Source organism: Podarcis vaucheri (assembly GCF_965113315.1).
Source record: "Podarcis vaucheri genome assembly, chromosome: 17".
Taxonomy (NCBI): domain Eukaryota; kingdom Metazoa; phylum Chordata; class Lepidosauria; order Squamata; family Lacertidae; genus Podarcis; species Podarcis vaucheri.
Genome location: NC_138755.1, coordinates 7,358,815 through 7,385,936, shown reverse-complemented (window position 1 = coordinate 7,385,936; position 27,122 = coordinate 7,358,815). Strand labels below are relative to the sequence as shown.

General features: G+C 48.0%; 1 protein-coding gene across 6 annotated transcripts in view; it reads right to left on the bottom strand.

Moving 5' to 3' along the window:
- PDE4A (phosphodiesterase 4A) overlaps positions 1-27,122 on the bottom strand; it is a 339,410-nt gene that overhangs the window by 31,684 nt on the left and 280,604 nt on the right. For 5 of the 6 annotated variants that reach the window (XM_082205418.1, XM_082205417.1, XM_082205419.1 and 2 more), the window contains 2 exons: positions 26,924-26,973; positions 24,852-24,964 (listed from right to left, as the gene is read on the bottom strand). In XM_082205418.1, coding sequence (XP_082061544.1) covers positions 24,852-24,964; positions 26,924-26,973 — 163 coding nt within the window. Of the gene's footprint in view, positions 1-19,002; positions 19,408-24,851; positions 24,965-26,923; positions 26,974-27,122 lie in introns of those variants that run through there. The other variant, XM_082205422.1, reaches the window with a different exon arrangement.

Below are 27,122 nucleotides of genomic sequence, written 5' to 3'. Positions count from 1 at the left end.
GCTTCAGCTGTTCTTGATTAAGGGTCAGGATGCTGTTATGTCAAAGTGCAATCCAAGGCCTGCGCTTCTCTGATACAGGACAAAAAACCAAATCCCTTCTTCCTTTGCTTGGACTCACCCAGGCATGCAAAAGCTTTGCGGACAGATGCTCTTGCGCTGTCCCTGCCAATCCCCCAAACAGGGCTTTTCTTCAGCTGCAAATCACCAGAACTCAGTTCCGGCACCTCTCAGGTAGGTGCCATTGCTATGATAAGAGAACAAGGGAGGCACTGATGGTGAGTTCCGGCACCTCTTTTTCTAGAAAAACAGCGTTGCCCACACCTACCCAGCTAGAGCCTACATGGAAATTCTGTCCTTCATTGCTATGTCTCTTATACCTGCCCTTTTTCCTGATTCAAACTTGCCCTTTCCTTGTTGCAGGGTGCTTGAGAGGTCAACGTGCTTCTCTGTGACTCCTGGGAAAAGGGCAGAATACAAACTCAGATAAATGATCCAAATCGCTGCTTCTTACTTGTGTGAAGATGCAGTACAGTAGATGCTCAGGTTGCGAACATGATCCGTGCAGGAAGCACGTTGGCAATCCGCAGCGGTCACAACCTGCAGCGCTGTGTCTGCGCACACACGGGTTGCGATTCAGCACTTCTGCGTATGTGCAAAGCACGATTTAGGTCTTCTGTGCATGCGCCAAAACCTGGAAGTAACCTGTTCCGGTACTTCCGGGTTCGGTGCAGTGCGCAACCCGAAATCACGCAACCCGAAGCGTCTGTAACCCGAGTTATTACTGTAGTGGCATGTTTGAGCATTGCCAACATGGCTCTTAAGGAGCAAGCCAAGAACATTGGGTTAGTGTATTTCTGGCCCATCCAACTCCCAAGAGACTGTGATCTACTCACATTATAAAAATACTGGCTGTGATCTACCCATTGTTATTGACAAGCAAAGTTGTTTTTTTTGGGGGGGGAGGAATCTACTGCAGTCTACCACAGACGTCTAGTGATCTACCGGTAGATCACGATCTACCTGTTGGACATGCCTGGTGTATTTGATTCCTGAAGAGCACCTGCTTCAAGTTAGGCTGATCTCCCTAAAGCCCTGTGGCTGATAAGGACAACTTGCCTATGCAACTTGCCAAGCTAGCTTCCCAAGAGCAGTATGTGGTGGAAGGAGGTTGTGTGTGTGTGTCTGTGCGTGTGTTGATTTCCTGCCTTCTTCCAAAACACCTTTCACACCGCTAGTTGTCTGCTACCACAGCCAAGTAGAAAAATGAGTAGCTACCACCTAGACATGTCCTTAGCCTGAGAGTACCGAGAGTTAAACCAGCCAGGGACCATCGCAAGTACAATCGTCTCCCTCCTCCCACATCTTTCTCAAGTGTTTAGCCAGACTTCTCCCCTTGCATAAGAGAAGCTGGGCAGCAACAATACATCAAGTCTGGAGTGGAGTCGGCTGAATGTAGCTTCAACCAGATCCATGGGCATAGCCAGGATTTTTGTTGGGGGGGGGAGAGAGAGAGGAGTTGAGCTTTTGGGGGGAAATCGCCCCCCAAAGTTGTCGAGCTGTTTTTGAGAGATCACCTCAAAAGTTGTGGAGCTTCTGTTGGGCGGTGTGTGTGTGTGTGTGTCAAGAACCTCAGTTTCTTAAGCATTATTAATGCTTTTTGATACTTTTTGAGGATTTGCTGCCCCCCCCCCCGACTACACCCACGACCAGACCCTGCCTTGAACATAAAAGAGCTGCCAGTGTTTAGGACCGGAAAGTGTTTTGGGAGGCAGACTTCCTTGCCACAAGACCCAGCTGCAATCCAGCTTCTGCTGTTAGCCCGATTCCTCTGCTCAACTCCCTTTTATCATTTGCTAGCAAACTACCTATCTTTACGAGAGACAAGGCAGATGAGGGCAGAGGGGTTGATGTAGGTTTCAGCATGTTCTGTGCACAAGCACACGCTGAAACCTCTGTGGGAGCCCTGTGCACGAAGGCCATGTCACCCTACAGTGAGGTAGAAGGCAGATTTTGCTTTTGCACACAGCACTTGTCTCCCATAGGTGTGAACAGTGTTCATACACTTATATGAGAGAAAGAAGGGAATGAACTTTAGGAGTTGGAGTTAAATTAGCTCCCCAAAACTGGAAACTCTGTTCACTACATTTCTTAACCCCTCCCCCCCAAAAAAAACCCCCTCTTCTATAAGTCATTGAGATTTCTTTCAGGGTATCACATGAGGGCTGGCAGAGGCAGACTTGCCAGTCCGCTCAGCAGATGAAAGGCTGGGCTAAACCTGAACTACAAAACATCAGTGTAAAGCCAGAAAGTAACCCCCCCCCCTTACATGCTCACTCCCACCAAATGAAGATATGAAGGTGATTGCATTAACTTGCTTTCACCCATACTACTTAAAGCACTTACAAGCCTCTTTCCTGAGCCTGGTGTGCTTGTGTAAAAGACAGAAATGCAGTTTTAAATATGTGAGTGTATTAAGCTTTTAAAAATCAATTGACGACCATCTGAGAAGGTGGATTAAAAACCCTCATTTTAGCCTGTGCATCACCTGTGAACAGAAGCGTTCCATCTGGAGCGTATTTTTAGTTCTCTGCTTGCATGTCAACATTTAAAGCAGGAAAAGCATTAGCTTGCAAACAGTGGTAGTGAATTAACTGAAGCAAGGATAGATTCCCAAGTGATAATTAAAGTACTTTAAAATGCATGTGCCATTTTGGCTTTAGACTCCCTCATGGTATGATTATTCTCCAGCATGAAACAAAGGTCAAAATTGCACCGCCACTGCCAAATGCCCACTGCTCTCAAAATCTATTAGGGCACCAGCCATTATGACAACATGGGCATAGCTGGAGGGGGGGGCAGGGGAGTGGCAGCTGCCCCCCAGCAAATAAATCAATAAAAATTCTTAACTAATGGAAGTTCTGCCCCCTACCCTGAAGCCTGCCCCTCCCCAACATAAATCCTAGCTACGCCCATGTATGACAATGTACCATATACAAAGTAGGATCCTCGTACCTACGGGACTGCCCCACGGAGGACCTTAAGGTCCATAAACAGCAACACCCAAAAGGTCCTGGGCCCTAAGGAAGTCAGATTAGCCTCAGCCACAGAGCCAGGGCCTTTTCAACACTGGCTCCGGCCTGGTGGAACGCTCTGCCTCATGAGACCAGGGCCCTGCAGGATCTGATTTCTTTCCGGAGGGCCTGTAAGACAGAGTTGTTCCTCCTGGCCTTTGGCTTAGGATCAATTTGATTCCCTCCCCCTCTTTCTTTTTTCCTTTCTCCTCCTGTGAAGAGGCTGCATTTTAATGTTTTGATGTTGTATTTTAATTCTTGTTTTTTTAAGTTGTATTTTAATCAACTTGTTTCATTATTGGTTGTTAGCCGCCCTAAGCCTGGTCTTGGCTGGGGAGGGCGGGGTATAAATAAAAATTATGATGATGATGATGATTATATGGGCAGAGGGCTTGGGGTGGGGAGTCCCAGATCTGCTGTGGATCCTCCAACCATGGCTTTTGCTGCTCAGCCTGAGAACCAACTACATGTAGAGCCAGCATTTCCTAGCTTTCACTCACTTAGCTCCACCCTTGTTTTGAAGCCTGTAAGAGTAGCCTTTCAGCTATTTCCTAGCCCACCCCACTTTCATACAGGGTTCCCTGTCCCTCTGGTGCAACAACTATTATGGATGGCTATAAATGACATTTCCTTAAGTACTTAATGCCCAAGACATGTCTCTCGCCACTCGGTTGTTTGTACTGTCCAAGTAAGGAGGTTTTAAGGAGATATTTCTATTCCATAACAGTGGCCGTGTTCTCCCCTCCACACACACTGGACCAGGCACCCCAGGCAAATGGCATCCTGTTTCATGGAATACAACCATGATAGGTTAAAAGGTAAAGGGACCCCTGACCGTTAGGTCCAGTCGCGGACGACTCGGGGGTTACGCCGCTCAACTTGCTTTATTGGCCAAGGGAGCTTCCGGGTCATGTGGCCAGCATGACTAAGCCGCTTCTGGCGAACCAGAGCAGCGCACATAAACGCCGTTTACCTTCCCGCCGGAGCGGTACCTATTTATCTATTTGCACTTTGACGTGCTTTCGAACTGCTAGGTTGGCAGGAGCAGGGACCGAGCAACGCGAGCTCACCCTGTCGCGGGGATTCGAACCGCCGACCTTCTGATCGGCAAGTCCTAGGCTCTGTGGTTTAACCCACGGCGCCACCTGCATACAACCATGATAGGTTACCACTTGCTAAATTGTGGCCTAGTGCTTCCAAATAGCAGGTGATATAGTCAAATTATGCCTGGGCTCTATCATGTCAGATGAAAGGCAATGGAATAGCAAGAGATACACATGCAATAGATAAAATTCCTAGGAAACAGCAAATTAGCATGCCAGGAAGCAGGATCCTAGCTCACCTTTCCCTCTGACTTGCCAATTTTATATGTGCAGGATTTTCCGCCCCCGTGGGGAACTTTTCTGTTGTGTGAAACGTCCACCTGCAGTCTAAATTGGTATGTATGGTCCACAGCACAGGTTTACCAGCTCAATTGCTCTTCCTGAGAACTTGGGCCTGTGCTTCAGTCTCTTACCAGAGGCTGCTAATAGCTCAGTCCACCTTCAAGAACAAGTGTTTGTGGCCGTGCTCAGAGACGGAAGTGGGGGCAGTGTTTGTGGGCAGTCCCAAGTTTTCACAAGATGGAGTTCTTACATGTGTGAGAACTTACACCAGCGTGTGAAGAAGCTCCTTCCCCACTTCTCTTGGCTGCAAGGTCGGCCTGACACATTTTAATCACCTAGGGGTGTCCCATTTTCCCTTGCCATGCTAGTGTAGGCTGAGGCCCAGTTTCTCTGGCCTCTTCCATTCCAAACCTACAAGCTCATTCTCTCTCCACCCCCTGCCCCAGGATCACGTGTCCCAAACATCTTCCTCAACTGCTTTGATTTCGTCTTTTCCTCCCCTCAGCAAAGCTACCAATCCCTCCCCTCCTGCTTCCCATCACACATTTCCTCAAAGCTGCATATAGCGGAACCACAAAAGGGGGGGTGGGAAGAGAAGGGAAGAGACATGAAAAGGGGAACAGAAGTGGCATCCTCGTCATCTCTGGCAGCCAATCCGCTGCGCCTCAGAACTATCTCCATAGCAACAAGAGTCTCCTTAGCAACTGCCCCCATTTTCAGACCAGAGGACCGGGTCTCTGGGAAATCCTCCAAACGCAAGACAAAGTGGAGGATAGAATCCCTTGGATTTAACCCATTATCTTTATATTATGTTAAACACATATGCCCCCTACTGAACTTTGGGGGAAACAGTCTCTTCAGATGCCCAAAATTCAGGCAGGCCCTCACAAATGCCCTCGCAATCTGAGGCAGAGGAAGAAAAGCTTCCATTTCCCCTCTCTGCCCCCAAGCTGAAGGCTCTTTCCACCTAGATAGGATTAACAACATCCTCTCTTTTTCCATCTGTGCTGCTCCCACATCTGCCTCATTCATATCCAGGCAGGCAGGTTTGTGGTATGGCAAGAAGGCCAGATGGCTGCTGTTGTGTCTCCCACCCAGTTCTGGGCACCACAGTTTAAGAAGGGCATTGACAAGCTGGAATGTGTGCAGAGAAAGGTGACCAAGATGATCAAGGGTCTGGAAGCCAAGCCTTATGAGGAATGGTTGAAAGAGCCGGGGATGCTTAGCCTGGAAAAGGGGAGACTGAGACAAGATATCTTCAAATATCTAAAGGGCTATCATGTGGAGCTTGTTTTCTCCTGCTCTGGAGGGTAGGACCTGAACCAATGGCTTCAAGTTACAAGAAAGGAGATTCCAACTAAACACCAGGAAGAACTTTCTGGCAGTAAGGGCTGTTCAGCAGTGCAACAGACTCCTACGAGAAGTGGTGGACTCTCGTTCCTTGAAGGTTTCTAAGCAGAGGTTGGATAGCCACCTGTCATGTACGATCTAGTTGAGATTCCTGCATTGCAGGGGGTTGGACTGTACAAATCATCTGGCCCTTTCTTCCACCCCATTCTTTGTTTTCCTATGTGGGTTAGACCCCTGCAATACCATGACTGCACTTTCATAAATTGTGGGTTAACAACGCACTCGGTTGTAGAGTTGCTCCAGGGTAGTGTGGGGAAATTTAAAATGGCAGGTTGTAGCTGAGCACCAAGGGGACTCAGATTAAGTGTCAGGGCCCCTGACTGGGTCCTGCATAAGGGGGTCAGTTGCTGACCCTGGGCCTGAACCTGGCAGTACAGTGGTGCCCCGCAAGACGAATGCCTCGCAAGACGGAAAACTCGCTAGACGAAAGAGTTTTCCGTTTTGGAGGTGCTTCGCAAAACGAATCTCCTATGGGCTTGCTTCGCAAGACGAAAATGTCTTGCGAGTTCCTGCGGGTTTTTCCCCCTTCCCCCCTTTTTCTAAGCCGCTAAGCCGCTTATCAGCTGATCCGATAAGCCGATAAGCCGATAAAAGCCGCTAATAGCGCTATCCATCAATGGGCTTGCTTCGCAAGAAGAAAAAACCGCTAGACGAAGAGACTCTCAGAACGGATTCTTTTCATCTTGCGAGGCACCACTGTACAAATATCTGAAGTATTTGAAGACTGGCCATGCTTGAATATACCAAGAGTATGAGACTTCATTAGGCATGTGCATGAGGGTGAGAGGGGTGATATTATCCCACCCCACTTTTTTTGTGTAGAAAGGACAACACTGGTTTTTAGAACCTGCTCAGCTTCGAAGAGAGGCATGTGCAGGTCAAGGTAAATGGGAAACACAACTGAAGCAGAAACATGACCCCTAGCTTTGTGGATACCACTGGTTTGGATGTGAAGTTTGTTTTGCTCCTAATCAACCATGATTTGTAGCTAAGGTTTGCTCCTGGCCTGCTGACAGTGGTTTGTTGAGAGTGAAACAAACCATAATGTTTTGTGTTCAGACATAAACCAGGGATTATGGTTTTTGCTTTTATGGGCGAGCGGGGAGGAGATGCTCCAATCTGGTTTTTACCAGGAGTACACCTTCTACTGGGACGCAGGTGGCGCTGTGGGTTAAACCACAGAGCCTAGGACTTGCTGATCAGAAGGTCGTTGGTTCGAATCCCTGTGACGGGGTGTGCTCCCGTTGTTCAGTCCCTGCTCCTGCCAACCTAGCAGTTCGAAAGCACGTCAAAGTGCAAGTAGATAAATAGGTACCGCTCCAGCGGGAAGGTAAACGGCGTTTCTGTGCACTGCTCTGGTTCGCCAGAAGTGGCTTAGTCATGCTGGCCACATGACCCAGAAGCTGTACACCGGCTCCCTCAGCCAATAAAGCGAGATGAGCGCTGCAACCCCAGAGTCATCCGTGACTGGACCTAATGGTCAGGGGTCCCTTTACCTTTACACCTTTTACTATAGACTGAAACCATGCTGTGGGAAATGGGCTGCTGACTGAACCCTGAATGCTTTCCGTCTTGATGAAGAAGGAAAGCAGCTACACTTCACAGATAAAGACAAAAAGTCAGTGAAATAAAGAATCACCTAGAGAATCTGAATTATTTTAACTCAGCAGAGTTAAGACAGCATTTTATCCAAGGAATTCCAGAGGCAGAGGATTCTACACCCATTAAGGGTTGCAGACTGATCTCTGTTATAAGGAGTAACCTATGGGGAAGCTCTCCTTTACAAGCCCCACTGAAATGAACAGGAAGAACTGCACAGTAATGCTCTTGCACACTTCCCATTCATGCCAATGCAAACATCCTGACAGATTGCGTCCCATATTAATTAGAGAAGGGAGTGTGGGTGGAGGTAACTAGCAGCTGAGTTTTCTACCTCAGGCATCAAAATGAATTAGAAACTTAGTAGGGAAATCTCAGAAATAATAGCTGACATACTTGAAAATTCATGGGAAACATATCTGGCCCTTCAAGTTGGAAGAGAAGTACAACAACATGTATCTTTTAAAAGGGGGAAGGGAGAACAACTTTTGGAATTATGCACCTGCAAGCATCAATGCTGGGAACGAAATTACAATAAGTAAGTTCATAAACGTTTTGAAGAAAATGAGGTATGAACAAGCAGCTTACAACCTTTTCTTGTTGTTAAAGTACAGATCCTACACCGTCCTAACTTCTTGCTTTGAAAAATAAATGATTTAGCAGGCAAGGAACACCTGGCAGGTACATATTGGCACAAGGCTTTGGAGGCCTTAGTCCTTCATGAGAGCCATGCATGGAAGTCTGGAATATATGAACTAGAATAAACTATCTTAAAATGAATACGCAAATTGGTGGAGAAATCACATATGGCTCAAGATCAGATTGGAATGAGGCTTGATACGAGTACAGCTATCAGTTCTGTAAATGACACAAATTTGTGGTTCCAGTTACAGATAGGTAGCCGTGTTGGTCTGCCATAATCAAAATAAAAAAATCCCTTCCAGGTATCTGAAGAAGTGTGCATGCACACGAAAGCTCATACCAAGAACTAACTTAGTTGGTCTTTAAGGTGCTACTGGAAGGGATTTTTTTATTTTGACAAATTTGTGGTGAACAACAAACAGTCTAGAGTGGGGATAGAGGACGTGTGGCCCTTCAGCTGTTGCTAGATTCCAGCTCCCATCAGTCCCAGATAGCACAGCCAAGGGTCAGGGCTTGGCTCCACTGCCCCAGCCTAGAGGATAAGTTAAAAATTAAAAGTTCTCAAAAACTGAAGAGCTGGGCACATAGACATGAAATTAAGTTTTTTCAAAGACAAATGCAAAGTGTTCCGTATAGGTACGAAAAACAAAATGCACCATTGTAAGAGAGGAATCTGACTAGGAAGCAGCGCTTCTGATAAGGTTGTAAGAGTCACATTTGATAACAAAATGAACCTGAGTCAGCTGAGGCCAGTAAACCTTCATCAGAATCAAGTGGTCAGGCTTACCAAGAGAGGACGAAGCGCTCAGCATGGCTTTCTCATCAACATCTTTATTTTGTAGAAGTGTATTCAAAAACACAACCACTCACTCTGGTGCTGCCTGAAGTAATCTAGTCCAGGAAAAAACCTGTACAATTTGATGCTTCTGAAAGTATAAATTGCCCCAAAGTGGAGTTTTGTGAAATACAAAGTGCCAATGCCCTCCTTATAGGCTCTGTTCATAACAGCACTATTTCCAAGACTAGGGAAGCTCTAATACTGGTATTTTCAATGCTGGTATGATTTTATTTGAAGGTCTCTGCTCTGGGCATGACTCAAGAAAGTTACTGATGAGCCGGAAAGGTAAGTCTTGCAAGAAAAGGCTGAAAGAACTAGGTAAGAAAGAACTAGAGAAAATCAAATCAAATACAATTAAAATATTAGTAATTGTCTCCCAATACGAGAAAGGTAGGTTGGGGATTGATTCTGCATTCTTTTCTAGTAAGTCAATGAGGTTTACTTCTAAGTGAACAGGTTCAGGATTGTATTATTACGGCATTAAGTAGGCAGTCCATTTAAATCCCACTTGTGGCACATTTAAGCTGTTTGGGGGAGGAAGGATACTCCTGACTCAAAGACAACATCCATTAAAAAGTACCATATTTTTTGCTCTATAAGACTCACTTTTTCCCTCCTAAAAAGTAAGGGGAAATGTGTGTGCGTCTTATGGAGCGAATGCAGGCTGCACAGCTATCCCAGAAGCCAGAACAGTGAGAGGGATTGCTGCTTTCGCTGCGCAGCGATCCCTCTTGCTGTTCTGGCTTCTGAGATTCAGAATATTTTTTTTCTTGTTTTCCTCCTCCAAAAACTAGGTGCGCCTTGTGGTCTGGTGCGTCTTATAGAGCGAAAAATACGGTAACTGGTGAGGGTGAAGGGTGGAATACATATGTGGGAGATGTAATGCTATTCCCACCCTCCTTGTTTTTAAAAAGCCTTGGGCACAAAAAATGGAAGTGCTCAGTCTATACAAAGGGATTTCCAAAGATGCTCAAACTGGCAAGCATCAACAGCCAAGTCTGGGAGAAGCTCTTTTCTGTTTCATCTCTGTGGGGATATTCCTGGAAGTCTTAAAGTCAAGTGGGAAAGCTGATTGCCTCTATGTATTGTGGGGGGACTGATCTAGAGTCTTCTCTTGAGCATTACTTTCCAATGCAATTCTCTTTTGCAGGTTGAGTACCACTTAAGACGGCAACATGTGCCTGAGAAGGGCAGTTATGTCACTAGTGACATCACCAGCACTATGCAGTACAAAAGATTCCATCAACAGTGTCTCCGGAAATTTTTATACATCACTTGGGAAGACAGGCGAACTAATACCAGTGTACTGGAAGAAGCAAAGATCACCAGTGTTGAAACAATGATTCTTCAACATCAACTTCATAGGACTGGTCATGTTGTGCCTGATTGTCGTCTTCCAAAGCAACTACTCTATTTCAAACTTTAAAATGGAAAGCATAATGCTGGTGGTCAACAAAAGAGGTTTAAAGACTGTCTCAAGGCAAATTTTAAAAAATGTAGTATAAACACCAACAATTGGGAAACACTTGCCTGCAAGCACTCCATTCGGAGAACAGCCTTTACCAAATGTGTCATGGGCTTTGAAGACACTCAAACTCAGGACAGAAGGGAGAAACGTACTAAGAGGAAGGCACGCTTGGCAAATCCACACCGTGATCAACTCCCACCTGGAAACCTAGGTCCCCACTGTGGAAGGATGTGTGGATCCAGAATTGGCCTCCACAGTCACTTACAGACTCATTGTTAAAACCGTGTTTATGGAAGACAATCTTACTCAGCTACGAGTGATAGCCAAAGAAGAAAGTATGCAGTATGTACCCCCTTCCCCTGCTGCTGCCCCAGATGCTTATGTAGCCATATCCTAGAGAACACTCCAAAACACAACAAAATCTGGAAAGATAATCTCAATTTCCCAATATGCCACACTTTCCCAATATATTGCAGATCTAGGACTAGGCAAATTGCGGTTCCTCTGAAACAGCAGCTCTTCCTTAAGAGTCAATATCTAGGTCCCATGTGCCAAATGGGCAAAGCTGTGCTTCCGCTGCCCTATAAGACAATCATTTAGAAAGCTTCTTAAGCAAAACACTATGAAATACAGCTTACTCATTGTCTTTGCTGGAGAAAAAAATGCTATGACTTATTAAGAGAGGAAAGGCATGTGTAGCCAATTTCTGAAATCACCCAACCTTGGAATGCCAGAAGTGTCCAGGGCAGCCTCCTTTAAACTGGTGCTTTTCCAGATGTTGCTGGACTAGAACTCCCATTACCCCTGACCACTGGTCATGTTGGCTAGTGGGAGTCCAACACATCTGGAGGGCACCAGCTTTGTGTAAGCTGGAGAGCAGAAGTGGGCAGACTATCCTCTTTCTTTTTAACAAGATCCCCCAACTGAAGCCAAATATCTGCAAAGCGGTTCAGCGGGGCAAACGTAAAGTTCAGAATTAAAGAAGGGTAAAAGGATGCCTCTGAGCACATGCTCGTCCCAGGAATTTCCTTTTGTCTCAGTCTTCTCACACAAAAACCCACTCCAAGTGTTCTTCATTTCAGCATCCAAAGAGAGAGACTTATAGTTGTTGCTACGGTTGAACAGAAACCTTCACTGATTTACAAGTTACCCAGAGATCAACTCTTGTCCATCCCTGGTGTAGAGCCCAGTATCTCAGAGTAGATCAGAGCAGGCTGAAATACCTGGCACATCTAGTTTGCATGGGTAGCAAGTGCCGAAGGTTTATTCCTGGCCCCAGCAATCAGAGAATAGCGTCCAGTATTCTTTAGCGTCCAGGCAGCCCAGGACATCTTGCTGTCCAAACAGCTCTGCCAACACCATGACTTCCAAACGTTGCCCTCTGTCTCTTGGGAATATTTCAGAGTGCAACATCCTGTCTGAGGGCAAGGGGGTTGGATAAGGGGTACGAAACGTCCCAGTTCAATGTAAACTACCCACAGTGGGCCATCTTGTAATCAGGCGTGCTGGGTATATGGGGCGCAAGGGGCTCCAGCCCTCCAATATTTGGGGGCAGGGTTCTGTGCCACCCCCAATATTTAGGAGGTCACCAGGTGGGGGCTGGGAAAAGGGAGGGCAATCATTGCCTTCACTTGTCCCAGCTTCCACCTGGCAGCCCAGGAACCCAGGAGCTGGGCAGCAGCTGGGGCGAGCAAGCGTAAAGAACACCTTCCGCACATGTGTCAGGAGGTATCACGTGACGTGTCACGTGGCCGCATCCCCTCAATGTGGGGGAGCAAGTCAATGCCCCTCCTTGCAATTATTAATTTATTAAATAGCTCTCATAGGAGAGTGTTGTTTGTGAATACAGTGGTATCTTGGGTTAAGAACTTAATTTGTTCTGGAGGTCCGTTCTTAACCTGAAACTGTTCTTAACCTGAAGCACCACTTTAGCTAATGGGGCCTCCCACTGCTGCTGTGCCGCCGCTGCACGATTTCTGTTCTCATCCTGAAGCAACTGTTCTCATCCTGAGGTACTATTTCTGGGTTAGCGGAGTCTGTAACCTGAAGTGCGGAGTCTGTAACCTGAAGTGTCTGTAACCCGAGGTACCACTGTAGAAGGCAAAGGAACGCTAGTCCCCAAACATCGATGGTGTGTAAAGAGAGACAGGTGCCAACACCAACAAGACTATATCACATCCCAAATCTCTGGCTTGGCAGATGAGGGAAAATGCTCTGTGCCAATCTGAAGCACCTTTGGCATGGTTCCTCTCTACTACCGTTACTATTGCCCACCATCAGATCAGGTGGTGATCTGAGCTAAGTTTCAGCCTATCCTCTATCAAGCTAGCCCTGCAGTAGGAGCAGACAGCCTTGAAGGAAGTGTGCATGTGTGTGCATGCAGGTACATACTCTCTCTCTAACAGCCCAAACCACAGTGGTTGGTTGGCATCCGCCTGTCTCAGTCTGTCAGAACAAAGAGGGAAGGGGGCAGGAGATCGAGGGAGGCTTGGGAGTCATGGGTGGGCAGGCGGCCATTGCCCAGTTTTTAAAAAACTCTGTGCATTTATGTTTCACAGGGTGCGAAAGAAGGGCTTTGTACCTTGCCCGGAAGAGAAACTATGTGCCTTGCACACCTCCTGGGCAATGGCCGCCTACCCGCAACTCCCGAGCCTCCCCCATCAGTCAAAACAAACGGGGAAGGGAGCAGGAGATCTGTACCGCCGGACCTCCCCGGTTCCCCTTCGGCAGTGGCAGCGGCAACAGCCCGGAGCCAGCCAGAGCCAACTGCGCTACCAGGCTGGCTCCGGGCTGCTGAGGCTGCCGCTGCCATGTTTCCCAGGGACAGATTTGCAAACCTGGGGACATTCTGGGGATGGAATTTGTCCGGGGACAGATCTGCCAATCCGGGGACTGTCCCCGGGAACCGGGGACGCCTGGTAACCCTAAGATAAGTCAGCTGGGAAGCCAAGGTTTAGTTACAGTGGTACCTCTGGCTGCGAACGGGATCCGTTCTGGAGCCCCGTTCGCAACATGAGCAGAATGCAACCCACGTCTGCACATGCGTGGATCACGATTTGCTGCTTCTGCGCATGTGTGTGACGTCATTTTGAGCATCCGCGCATGCGTGAACTGTGAAACCCGGAAGTAACCCTTTCCGGTACTTCTGGGTCCCCGTGTGACGCAACCTGAAAAGATTTAACCTGAAGCAAACGTAACAAGAGGTATGACTGTATTTGAAGGTTGTGTGCTGGCACACTAGAACACCGCAAGTCTTTAATTTTATAAGAAGCCAGCAACGGCTCGGCAGTTCCCCCTGAAACAATGCTATTCTTCCCTCCCCACATTCTGGTTATCATGCTGCAACTTGAATTGGGCCCTGAGTGACTAAACTGCAAAAACTAAGCAGTGCCCTGGTCAAGTTTTGACGGATCATTTGGAAAGACCTGAAGCATCTCCCTTTGTGAACACAGCAGTTCTATTTCTCCTCCACTCATCACCACATATACAACCATCCCTTCCCTCTGAACCCCCCCAAACTGAGGAACGTTGAAAAAAACAAAAAGGAAACAAGGCTGCATTCTGCAAAGACTTCCACACCACATGGAATCCAATGAACATGCAGAAGGCACAAAATAACGGAGACACACAGCATACTGTATGCCTTTTCCACATGACTGCATGCCTTGACCCTCAGACAGGTATATACAGGGAGGTAGGAGCAGGGAGGGAAAACTCCCAGACAGAATAAGAGAGCACACAGCTTATTTTGGGTTCTGCAGTCTGGTGGTGCTCATAGCAAGCTAGGTCAAAATTTACAGTAGAAAAACACAGTCCATTGTGTTAGAGGAAGAGAGGGATCTGGGGTGGGGTGGGGGAAAACCTTGGTGTACACACTACCTGCAGATCAGCAAGTAGAAGCAGTCTTGAGAGGCCAATTTGATAAAAAGGAGTTGACACACACATAGAAGGGGACTTAGAGGTCAAAAGCCAGGAGGTGTTCCAAGAGGTTATTGATAAGTATGTTGGCAGTGACACTTCTTCCTGTCCCCCTATTTCTGGGGTGGGAAGAGATTTTGCTATAAACCAAGGAACTAGCGTGGTATATTGTGTTGGCCTCCAACCTCATGGAGGTCAAATCCAGCGGCACCGATGGATTTTTTCTGTTTTGGTATAAAGGGGCAGGGTTTCCAAAGAAAGGAGAGAAGGAAGGAAGGAGAAGAAGCAGTGGGAGAATTGAGAGAAAGACAGATATATACTGTTAAAAATTAAAAGCAAGTCCAAGTCCCATGTTATGACTTCATGGTAAAATACAGGTTCCAGCTATGGGATGCTGGAGGCCAGAGGTGAAGTAGCTGAAATGTTAAAAGAGCAGAGGATGCTACAGGAGCTCACAACAAGCCGTAGCTGTTGGTGGGTGGGGGTCCTCACTTGACCCCCCCTCCACTGCCTGTGCCACTGCTACTTAGAGGGTGGAAGTAGAGGGGGAGAAGCAAGGTGGCAATGGGGTCAGTGAGGGGCAAAAGTATTGCACTTGGGCAAAAAAAATGAGAGGCACAAATACAAGATGGGTGACACCTGGCTTGAGAGCAGTACATGTGAAAAGGATCTAGGAGTCTTGGTTGACCACAAACTTGACATGAGCCAACAGTGTGACGCGGCAGCTAAAAAAGCCAATGCAATTCTGGGCTGCATCAATAGGAGTATAGCATCTAGATCAAGGGAAGTAATAGTGCCACTGTATTCTGCTCTGGTCAGACCACACCTGGAGTACTGTGTCCAGTTCTGGGCACCACAATTCAAGAAGGACACTGACAAACTGGAACGTGTCCAGAGGAGGGCAACCAAAATGGTCAAAGGCCTGGAAACGATGCCTTATGAGGAACGGCTAAGGGAGCTGGGCATGTTTAGCCTGGAGAAGAGGAGGTTAAGGGCTGATATGATAGCCATGTTCAAATATATAAAAGGATGTCACATAGAGGAGGGAGAAAGGTTGTTTTCTGCTGCTCCGGAGAAGCAGACACGGAGCAATGGATCCAAACTACAAGAAAGAAGATTCCACCTAAACATTAGGAAGAACTTCCTGACAGTAAGAGCTGTTTGACAGTGGAATTTGCTGCCAAGGAGTGTGGTGGAGTCTCCTCCTTTGGAGGTCTTTAAGCAGAGGCTTGACAACCATATGTCAGGAGTGCTCTGATGGTGTTTCCTGCTTGGCAGGGGGTTGGACTCGATGGCCCTTGTGGTCTCTTCCAACTCTATGATTCTATGATTCTATGAAATGTGTTGGCAAATCCAACCTGGTGGTCCTGCTGGCGTGTCGCTACCAAAGGTCACCACCCACTCCCATGAGGAACTGGATGCATAGACCCTGTTCTGAAACAGGCAAGTGGCTTTTTGTGATAAAAGGGGCTCTTTTAAAGATTTTTAGACCTCTTCACTTAAACTTCACTTAAATTGGAAGCAGGAGGCTTGGGCATGTAACCAGAAGTGTGGCTCTTAACAGAGTGCAGAATATAAAGCACCAGACAAGAACTCAGCATTTCCAGCTCTGCTACAAACTCAGTGGCTAGAGCGTCTGTTTTGCATGTAGAAGATCTCAGGTTCAACCCTCGTCATCTCTGGGTAGGGCTGGGAAAGATTCCCTATCTAAAATGCTGTTGCCCGAAAATGATGGAGCAATGTTTGAGTGTAAGTTGTGGTTGTGAGCTTGTGAAATGTCCTGAGAACTAGAGAGAGACGGACAGAACTATTTCTTTCACTCTATTGTTGAACGTTTCAGCTACCACAGAATGGCAGGGGACACCTTCACACTTGCCGTCTTAAAAAAAACACTGTTTTCAGTTTCTTGAAAGAACTGAGCACTGCTGAAACCAGGCCACAAAACATGCCATGCTCTATTGGATTCTGACTTTGGTGTCAAAATCAGCACCAGCTCTAAAGGGAGGTTTTGGTTTTTCTTCCTGAGAGTCTGAACCCCTAATCACTGTGACTCAAGAGGAGTGGGAGTCTTTGTTTGGGGGGGGGTGGGATATTCACCATTAGCAATTCATCTGAAGCAGACAAGAACTGATGCCCAGTTAGGCAGGGATGGGGAACCTGTGGCCAGTAGCAGTGTTAGAAATTAGCCAGTCATATTTTGTGACTGGCATGGGTTCAACTGTGACCACATGCAGATCTCTGGTTGCCAGATTGGCAACTGACAACTCCATCTGGCTGGCCTCTCCAGCTTTCTTAAGCAGGTAAGCAGAAGAGCATATTTATTGCATTTATATCCCACCTTTTTCTTCGAGGAGTTTATGGATCCCCCTCTTCCTCAATTTATCCCTACAATGACCCTGTGAGGGAGGCTGTGACTGGTCCATGGTCACCCAGTGAGTTTCATGACTGAGTGGGGATTCGAACCCTGATCTCTCAGTTAATAGTCCGACACTCTAACCACTAGACCACACTGGCTTCCTAGAGTTCTGCTATGGGGCAGCTATATGAATTCAGTAGGTAAATAAATATGGGGAAATAAAGATGTGACTTAGGGAAGAATCAGAAATGTTTTCTTTGAAGCTTGAATTTATTTTATTCTGGATTGTTTTAATGTATTGTAAACCACTTTTGAGATTTTTTTCTTAGAAATATGAAGTGGTATAGAAATGAAATGAATAGCAACAACAACAACAACAACAACAACAACAACAACAACAACAAATCCACTCCAAAAAAAGGCACCTAGACATTCTGTTGTGGCGACCGTAACCTAGTTTTAAGGTGCCATTTGGCAATTAGTTTATATACCTGAGTTGCTAACATTGCATCAGTGACATTGCAGTCCAACAACACCAGGAGGGCTATGGGCGCTTCATCTGTGCATTGGGATCTGCCCACTCTAACAGCATTCCCTACCACACTGGCTTCATAGAACTGTAAAGTTGGAAGGCAACCCTGAGGGTCATCTAGTCCAACTCCCTGCAACGCAGGGGTCTTTTTGCCTAACGTGGGGCTAGAACCCACAACTCTAAGATCAAGAGTCTCATGCTCTACCGACTGAGATATCCCAGCAGGCTTGTTTACATCAAAGCTCTGTTTGCTCTCCACTACCTTGCCTCCTTTCTGCAGCAGCTGCCATGTAAAGACAGTGTGTCAAGAGCAAGGGAAAATGGGAATTAAAAAGGCCCCAGCGAGGGCCAGTGTTGGCTCCTGGGTTGTCTGGAGGGCTGGCATTCAAACTGTGGCTTAGCCATGGACTTGAGCAAGTCCCCTTTTTAGCTTCAGGGGCCCAATGGCCAACCAATAAGAAGTTGACCTACATCAGGTGACGTGTTACAAGGAGAAACAAAGTGGTGTTTTCTGCCACCACCCATAAAATGGTACACATGTGAAAAGCAGTTTAGCAAACACTTCTACCCAAGTCTACACATATGCACACGCATACAGATTTCTGGCACAGTGCATTCTCATGCAGAACCACCATCCCAGCAAGGCTTATAGTCACATCCCATGAAAGCACACAATTCCACTGATGACCTTTGGTTCCCCTGAGGTACATGTGCAGCTGCTCAAAGCCACATAGCCTCCTTCCTAGACTCAAACACTATTCTTAGGGTGACCTCTACAAAGCACAATGACATTCAACCCCCAAAGACCAACAGCTTTCGTCACGTAAGTGGCTACCTCTCAGAACCTACACACAAGTCCCTGTGCAAAGTGCACACACTCTATTTCCAAGGCACAAATGCAAGAAAAGACACTGTCTGAAATTCACATCCAGTGAAGCTGAGTAAGTTAATCAAGCCAGGGGAAACGAACAGCTTCCATGCACAACAATATTCCTTGTGACCTCTACAAGCACACTTGACATGCAGTCCTGAAAATCCACAATTCTGCAGGGCAAGGCAGTCTTTCTAAAAAGCTGCATAACCTGAAATAAACAAAACTGATACAGAGTCCCGTAAGTGCCTGCAGTTCCACAGACCCACACACTCACAAGGAGGCACCACCCAAAACCCCATGTTCCAGAGACAGGGATGTTCTTCAGGTAGCTGACCATGCCCTGCTCCATTGAGCTGGTCCATGCGACACATATAGACACAGGGCAGGAGACACATGATGTCAGGTCTCTCTTCCAAGGCTGACAAAATCAGAGCATCAGTCTACCAAGGCTGCACATCTCTCTAGCCACGGGGAGAACGGACAGTGCAGAAGTAGCGACAGCCCTAATGTTGACTTTGTAGGCAGGCAGGAAGGACACAGGCCTCCTCCAATATCTCTTGGCAGACACAGTACTCCACGCTCCCAGGACCGGGCTGTTGCAAGCAGCACTCCCAACTGGTCATGCCCATTTCTGACCTTGCAGGCATGCACACTGCCTTAGGACCCTTGCAGCATCCAGCCATTTCTTCTGCTACTCTTAGCAACATTATGCAGGCAACAAAGCTTTGGCTACTGGACGTCTCTTGGTCGCCCTCAAACCTGCCCCAGCAAGCCACCCCAGTTGCCCATGTGGTGGTGGGGTGTCAGATATTGTCCATCGCAAAGTTCTCTCCCCCAGCCCCACAAAAACACATACTTCCCCCAATTTCATCCCTCCACACCCACCCACCCCAGGTATATCCAGATTACCTGGTCCCACCAGCCAACCAGCCATGGTTTCGCACAGGTCTCACAGAAAAAATCCACTAAGGGCATCTTCCGTTCTCCGCCAGTGGGCGGCAGAGGCTCTCTGGGTTACCCACCGACGTGGTCTTCCCTCTTTCCAGGTGAGCGGCCGATCTGTGGTGCCCCCTTTCCTTGGTGTTGGTAGGAAAGGAAGGGGTTAATCCCACAGAGCTGTTCCTTCCATGAGCGGGTTGGGGCCTGGCATGGCTCTTGCTGGCCAACCCGCCCTGCACAAGGACCCTCACATCTCTGCTGCTCCTCACTGATGCCCCCGCAAGGGGACCGTGGACCGGGGATATGGGCAAGGCCTGAGAAAACCCCACCGTCTCTGGCTGTACTGCAGATGAGGAGGGAAATACCCACAGTGCAACGCTGCTGCTCCGGCTACGAGCAAAACACACAGCCCCTCTCTTCGGTGCACGGGAGGGAGAGGCAAAAAAAGAAGTCCAGCCGCTCGCTGGTGAAGAAGAGAGAGTCTGGCTGAAGACGGCAGCAGGAGGAGTCACTGCAAAGAGGAACGGTGGTCTCTTCCAGGTGGAGCCGGCTGGAGATTCCCAGCCACTTCTGGGTACCACATGGCAGCCACCCAGTTAACAAGGCAGGGGCTGCATTGGCAGGAGGCACGTCCTCATCATCTCCTCCCGGGTGCGAGGGCAGCGGTCACCACGGAGACGGTACCTCCTTGCACGGCTCAGCCTCAGCTGCATCCCCAGCTTGGCGTTTGTGTGCAAGTGTGTGCGCGCTCTTCTCTCACTGCAGCACTGGGTAGATGGGAAATGATGTCAGGTGGCGATGAGAGAGAGGCGGCGGCTGGGGGGGTGGGAGGGAGTGGAAGTGAAATGAGGGAAGAGGCGGGGAAGGGGGGAGGTGGTTACCAAAGGAGCACCTCAGAAAGAGCTGGCTAAACAAACCGGGCAAATGACCGACCGGCGAGAGGGAAGGGAGAGGAAGCTCCGGAGCTCTGGGCCTCGAAGGAGAAAAGCTTCTGCGGCTCTAGCCTCTGCTCCTTTGCAGCAGCAACAGAGAACGCCTGGCGGGCTTGGCGGAAGACTTCACGGAAGGTGACCGGGTAACCCAGCTCTGCTGGTGGAGGAAACGAGGCAGAAAGGAACACACATGGACTCTTGGAGAGCTGCCTGGCTGCAGTTCCCAGACAGGGGCTGCAAACTGAACAGCAAGATGCTCCAGCTCACAGGGGGATGGGCAGCAGGACTCTGCCCCCTCCCCGCCCAACTTCAGCAGGGGGCAAGGGGCCAGCCAGCTGCCGCCAGTGACCCACCATTCTGCTTTTTCATTCTGATCCGTAGCCACCTCAGTCTGACATTCATGACTCGTAGCTTTGAGAAAGGTGAGGGACTTAAGAAAACTGCCCTGGTGGGGATGGGAGGAGGGAGGAGGGAGGGGAAAGCTAAGAGTACCGGGTTCAGTCGCAGCAACAGCCTGTTTTATCAGCTTCTCCACTCTGTCATGTTTGCATTCGCACAACCGTCTAGATTTATTTTGGTTAAGTGTGTCAAAACCTCCTGACAACCAGACTTCTAGCCTTCAATAGTTGCTGGCTTGATTTTGCTTCCTATATATCTAGGCAGCAGTCCCGGCATTTTTGTGTGTTTGGGAGGGAAGAAATTGCCACGGTATCCCAAGTACATGAAACACTGTCCCTCCCTTGCAAACACACCTGGGAAAGTGAAGCTGGTGCAGGACCAGGAGACTGCCTGGAGGGCTATTATGGGATAGAAGAAATACCTGCAGGGGCGAATGTGTTCTTGCTTCCCGCTTGCATGCACATATCCCAAGAGCACCCCTCTGTCACCCCCAATACTAGCGGTGGGCATTCTAATTTTTCTGTTCATACACCTGAGCTATGTTTGAGTGCCTTTGCTTTCAGCGTTAGGCCTCCTGCTACCCACAACTCGAGGGCACCTTGCCCTTGGGGCTCCACGTTCCAGACGTGGCAACATAAAAAAAACCCACAGAGGCAGGACAAGAGGCCCTTCAGAGGGGCGCTCTGCTCTTCCTTCTCGCTGTTGGAGCAGGACAATCTGAGCACAAGGATGGGAAGACCCCAACTCAGCCTACACAGAGCCGCTGCCATGCGCCATGAATACAAAACACGATTGCATACACCCACTGCCATAAGGTGGGCAGAAGGTACACTTTAACTAGGAGCGGCAAACCTGCTCCCCTTTCAGAAAAGGCTGGTCAGAACGTTACCCAGTCCTCAACACCCTCTTTGCTAGCTCTCTCCCTTGCTCTTTTCAGGGGAAAACAATCTCTTATAAGGTATCCAGAGCTTTAGGTGAGAGCCAGGGTGGTGTAGTGGTTAAGAGCGGTAGACTCGTAATCTGGTGAACCGGGTTCGCATCTCCGCTCCTCCACATGCAGCTGCTGGGTGACCTTGGGCTAGTCACACTTCTCTGAAGTCTCTCAGCCCCACTCACCTCACAGAGTGTTTGTTGTGGGGGAGGAAGTGAAAGGAGATTGTTAGCTGCTTTGAGACTCCTTAGGGTAGTGATAAAGCGGGATATCAAATCCAAACTCTTCTTCTTCTTCTAGGTGAGCAGACTGTGACCCATTTTCAACATAAACCTACCAGCTAGAATAAATGCTGGTTCAATTAAGCAAAGGCATGCATCTCTCTGCAGAATAAGGACGTGGAACCTACAGAGGTTTACTTCCTGAGACATGGCCATTCCAAACATTTTTGCTGCCCCAAGCAATTGCACCGTGGTATACATGAGGGGCACCTAGAATTCACTGCAATTTCACAAAAAGAATGCTGGGAAATAACTCTCAGATCAGGGGGGTTGTGAATTGGCACCGCCTGTGCAACACTGTGAGGGATTCTTGGAGCTCACACCGGAAACACTCCTCGCACAAGCTACACTGAAACAAATGGGAGCTGTGATGGGGAACTTTCCAAAGAGTTGTTACCTGTGCCTAAATGGACATAAGGAGGAGCATTGCCTGAGCAAAGATGACACTTCAAATGACAGGCTGGGATGATTACTTGCAAGTAATAATACAGTGGTACCTCGGGTTACATACGCTTCAGGTTACAGACTCTGCTAACCCAGAAATAGCACTTTGCTTCAGGATGAGAACAGAAATTGCGTGGCGGCAGCAGGAGGCCCCATTAGCTAAAGTGATGCTTCAGGTTAAGAACAGTTTCAGGTTAAGAACAGACCTCCGGAACGAATTAAGTACTTAACCTGAGGTACCACTGTAATACTTTGCATTTATAGTGCATTTTTGAAACATTCGAAGGTTTTGCCACGCATCATCTCTCAGTTGTTCTTGCAACAGTCATATTAAGTTAGGTTACAGTGGTACCTCAGGTTAAGTACTTAATTCGTTCTGGCAAAACAAATTCCGGCAAAACAGCAAACTCCAGCCACTAGACACGACGGAGGGACAGAGCGAGGGGGCAAAAAAAATTAATTCAGAAGTTATTCTAAGCCCACGATCGATAAGGATCCCGCAGTCTACCAGGATCACCAGGGGATCTACCTGTTGATGGCGGTCGACCAATTGAACATGTCTGCTATAAGATGAGCCCTGCTGGATCAAGCCAAATACCCATCTAGTCTAGCCTACAAACAGGACATGAGTGCACTGCCACTCTCTCGTTAAGAATACAAGAAGCTGCTGGATCTAGTTCAGTATCCTCTCTCACAGTAGCTGGCCAGATTGGAAGCCTGCAGGCAGGACTTCCACTCTTCCCACTTGTGATGGCTAGCAGCTGGTATTCAGAGTCAGCGGAGGGAGCTCCAGCCTGCAGTTCCAAGACTGGAACTTTTCCTCCCAAGAAGATTCCAGGGCGCACCTTCTGTGTCAACCTATTTAACTTCTAACTTTTGTTTTAAAGTTAGAAGTTAAATAACAAAGCGGCAGCAACAACACCACAAATGCTCCTCTAGCTCCTTCTCTTACGAAAGAAGCAGCATTGCTGGAAAGCTGAAATTCTGTGTCAAGCAGCCAGCTGGAGACCCTCCTCCCTTAGACTGGCCAGTGGCGACTCTTCAGAAATCCATGCTGAAGCCTGCTGCACAATAGGGTAAACTGTGGACTCTTGGGCCAAACCAGACCTGACTCAAGTGATCTGCTACTAGGATCACATAAGGTTTTCATTTTGCTAATTACTGCATGACTGCACACTTCAGTCCCAGGGCAACAGTCTGAAGGCACATGAGATCACCAACTTGAAGAACCTCAGCAGGCCTTGGCCCAGTCATTGCTTGGATGAGGGGCTCCATGAGGGAAGAAGGTATGAATGAATGAGACTGCTCTGAAGATGGGAAAGTGATGATACAGGAGAGGGTTTTAATGCCAATCCCCAATGCTATAACACCCACACACATTAAGGAGCTAGCAGATCCAGTAGGGTTGGGGAGAGAAACACAGATATATGCTGTTCTTGTGTCCCCCATCTCTCACACCCCACATGTGTTTGGCATCCGGTTCAGTCCTTTTCACAATTAATTCCAGATTGTACAATTGCAAGCACAAACTTCTTAAGACAGGAAGTGGCAAAGAGAAAGGGAGTGGGGCCTTGGGGAGAACAGACCTTTGGGAATATATAAAAGGCACATGACATAGTGGATTTGCTGTAGCTAAAAAGTTGGGATTGGTCAATGCTTGGATGAGAGACTCCCTGGGAATTCTGTGTACATAATCTGGAATTTCACAAAAGACAATACGAGGTATAGATAAAAGGGAGAGTACACCAACTGAAGCGGGGATTCTCAGGCCAATTATCTCGAAACATAAAGCAAACACACAACTAAACACACACACACACCAGACTATGAGCTCACTCATCTGGATTAATCCATTTGTATCTAGAAATGACCACGTTTCTCCTGTAGGACGTATCCTGCAAAGCAGCACCTGTCAATTTCTCAGCGAAGCAGCTCTCCACTTTGCATTTCTCTGCCCTGCAAGCCCCCTTAGCTCTCCCCCAAGTGAGAGTCTCCCGGCCACGAGACACTTCGCAACCCACTTTGATGCAGCGCTTCGCAACAAGTCTTTAAAACCACATCTGCCCTACTCAGCGAAGACTCAAACAGCAGGAGCAGCATAATAGTTCTTGTGGCCCAGAAAACAAAGAACTAAGCCATGCACAAACCAGAGGCAGAAACCTTTTTGCATGTCAACAGTTGCTAATGTATGATTCCATCTCTCTCCATCCATAGCTATAGGTTTATCATTAATACACTGCCCTGTACAGTACAGATATGAACATCTTAATAAATAAGACTGAAATTTATTACATTGCAATTTAAGGATCCAGACAGGTAGGGGTGGTGTGTGTGTGTGTGTGTGTGTGTGTGTGTGTGTGTGTGTGTTTGCCACATGTCTGATTTGGCCTGCAGAATACAATTATTCCAGTGGATTTCTTTAAAAAAATCTCATAGTCCTCAGAGAAATTTCTGGACGGGGATTTCCTGGGACAGACCGGCTCTTAACCTGCCCCCAGGCAGTATGAATTGTGCTCAGCTAGATCAACTGCGGCTGCCAATTTGACCCAAGAGTTTTGCCCTTTTTGTTCCCAAATGCAATCCCATAAAGATGCAGGGCTGAGAGCATGCAGATCCTGGCCCCCAGGGCAGCCAGGCCCCTAAAGCGTTGCAGCAACCAAAAGCAACAGGGAAGAAAGGCATCACTTGCACCACGATTGTGCAAGTGGGCATGGCCGACCAATGGAAACACAGAACAATGGCACTCCGCGCTGCAGCAAAGGGAGGTGCTGGCACCATTCTGGAAACCAGGGTGGCAGCCACAGAACAGGCCAAGCAAGCTCTGAGCCCTACCTTGTTGGATGCCATCTCACTAACAGAGCGGTACGTCTGAATGGTCTCCAGCTGGTCAAGGCACCAGTCTAGCTCTTCCAAAGTCTCTTTGGCCATCTGCTGGTATGTTTCTTCTGCAAGAGAGTCGGGTAAGAAAACAGCCAGTCAGGTTTAAGTGATGGAGAAGCATGAATTTCACCCTTGGCCAGTTCTGTTCCTCTTGCCTCACCTGCAGACAGCTTAGGAAACACGTTGCCAAGGGATATCGAGGGCAGGCATAGGATATTGGGATATTCAGGGCAAGCAGCACAGTCCCAGAGAGGTTTTCTTCTTTCTTATTATATTCTTTTAAATAACTGAAGGCCCCAAAGGTCTCAAAACCTATGACCTGCCAATCATCTATCGGAGCTCACCAGGGGCCTGATAGATTTTCTGTTTTCACTGCCTGCCTGGGACTGCAGAAAATGGGGCTGGGGTGGGGTTGCGAAGCACGAAGCAGGCAGCAGCAGTGAGTCACAACTGGAACAGGCCTGGTTTAAAGAAAAGGGGACCTGTGGAACTCAAGTCGTGTGGCACTGAAGCCAAGTCTGGTTGTGATGGGGAAAAGACGCGACAAAGGACCCATTTCAAGGAAACACACTTCCCATTCCACCCACTTTACCATGCTCCCAAAGAGATGTGAAGCTTAGCGGAAGTATAAGTATGCACAAGACCACCTAAGTGATGTTATGAATGAGCTAATTTACCAAGGAACCAGGGCTGAATGAAAGGGGGAACACGTAGATGAGCCACATACATACAAGGCAGGAATATAAAGCTGGGCATATGGTTTTGGACATCTAGAAGGGAGTCACATGATGCTGTGAACTTCAAGAGCCTGACTGCAGTTCCTTCTGCTACCAGGTAGCAGAAGTGGAAGCTCCAGAAACTTGAGGGAAACACCCCAAATGCACAGTCAATTCGAACTGAAGCCCTGGATGGTGTTAAAAACCAAATGGTGGCACACAGATTGCAAGATGAATTTCTGGCCAAAAGCACAGAGAACCAGTCAATTATACTGATAACATTGATGAGGCAGGGCCTGAGGCTGAGAGCAGGACTCACCTAAAGCCACCAATCAACAAGTTCATGGCCAAGCTAATGCAGTCTTGGCCATTAGATGCTACACTCATTCCTTTGCAGTCAGCCTTTCTTGTCATTCCAAGCTCTAAGTATCCTGCTGTTTAGCCCACACCACAGCTGGAGGAATTAGGGGGATAAGTGCCGGGGCAATGGGTTATTATAGCTTTAGGTAACATGACTTTGCCAAGAATATGCTCTTTGATTTAGCAATGTAGGAGTGCTGGGGTCCTCTTACAGTTCGGAACCCAAGCAGCAATGCCAGGTGTTGCAACTTTTTATAGAGGAAGACAAGTCAGGCTGACCCCTTTGGGGCCAAGGAGGAAGCTGATGCTCAAGAGGTCAGGGGTGACTGATGGATCTGAAGCATCAGGAACAAGCACCTGAGAGTGGCAGCTTTTGCAGCCGTGTGGCACAGGGCTGCTTTTCCTTTTCCCTTCAAGGGTTGCATTGCACTCAGGGAGATTCTGGCCAACCCAAGATATTCTGGCACTTGTGGCAAAAATTCCAAAGGGTTCCCTCCTTCCCAACTAATTAATATAGGACACAGGTACTTTGGGAGCTCTCCTGAACAAGCGCCACTGAATTAAGAGGAGCTGTGCTCTTATGAACATCAAAGCCATGCAGAGAAGATTCCTGGTGGGAAATGCTCCATGGCTCCCATATGCACAGAGATAGATGCATGAGTTGGCCACCTCATTGTGCCTCATAGTAAAGGCCACATCTGCACAGAGTGGCTCCAATTACCTGTTTCCCCCAGGAGACAAAGCCCCCCTTACTGAATGTGGACCTTTCAGGGGAGATTTATACATCATGCACGCTGCAGATCCTGGAGAGGGAGCAGGAATCCAATGAACTTTTCATGGATCCCAAAACTTTAGGCCAGGCCTATGATGCTGACTCTGTGTATGTTCCCTTGTTTGCTCCTCCAGAACCAGAACCCTCTTGGTACTAAACACTAGGCATCCCATTACCTGAGAGCGTGGCTCTGCAAACAGTTGGCTGGCTGCCCATGGGAGACCTCCTAAGGGGGACAGAAGAGAGAAAAGATAGATGATCAGGCTCAGCCACCACTCTTTCTGGCACATGTCCCTCCACCCCACCCCTCTGGCCACTTGAGACGTCACCTCTGCAAGTTTGCAGGCAGCAAATGAACTTGGGAGATACTGTAGG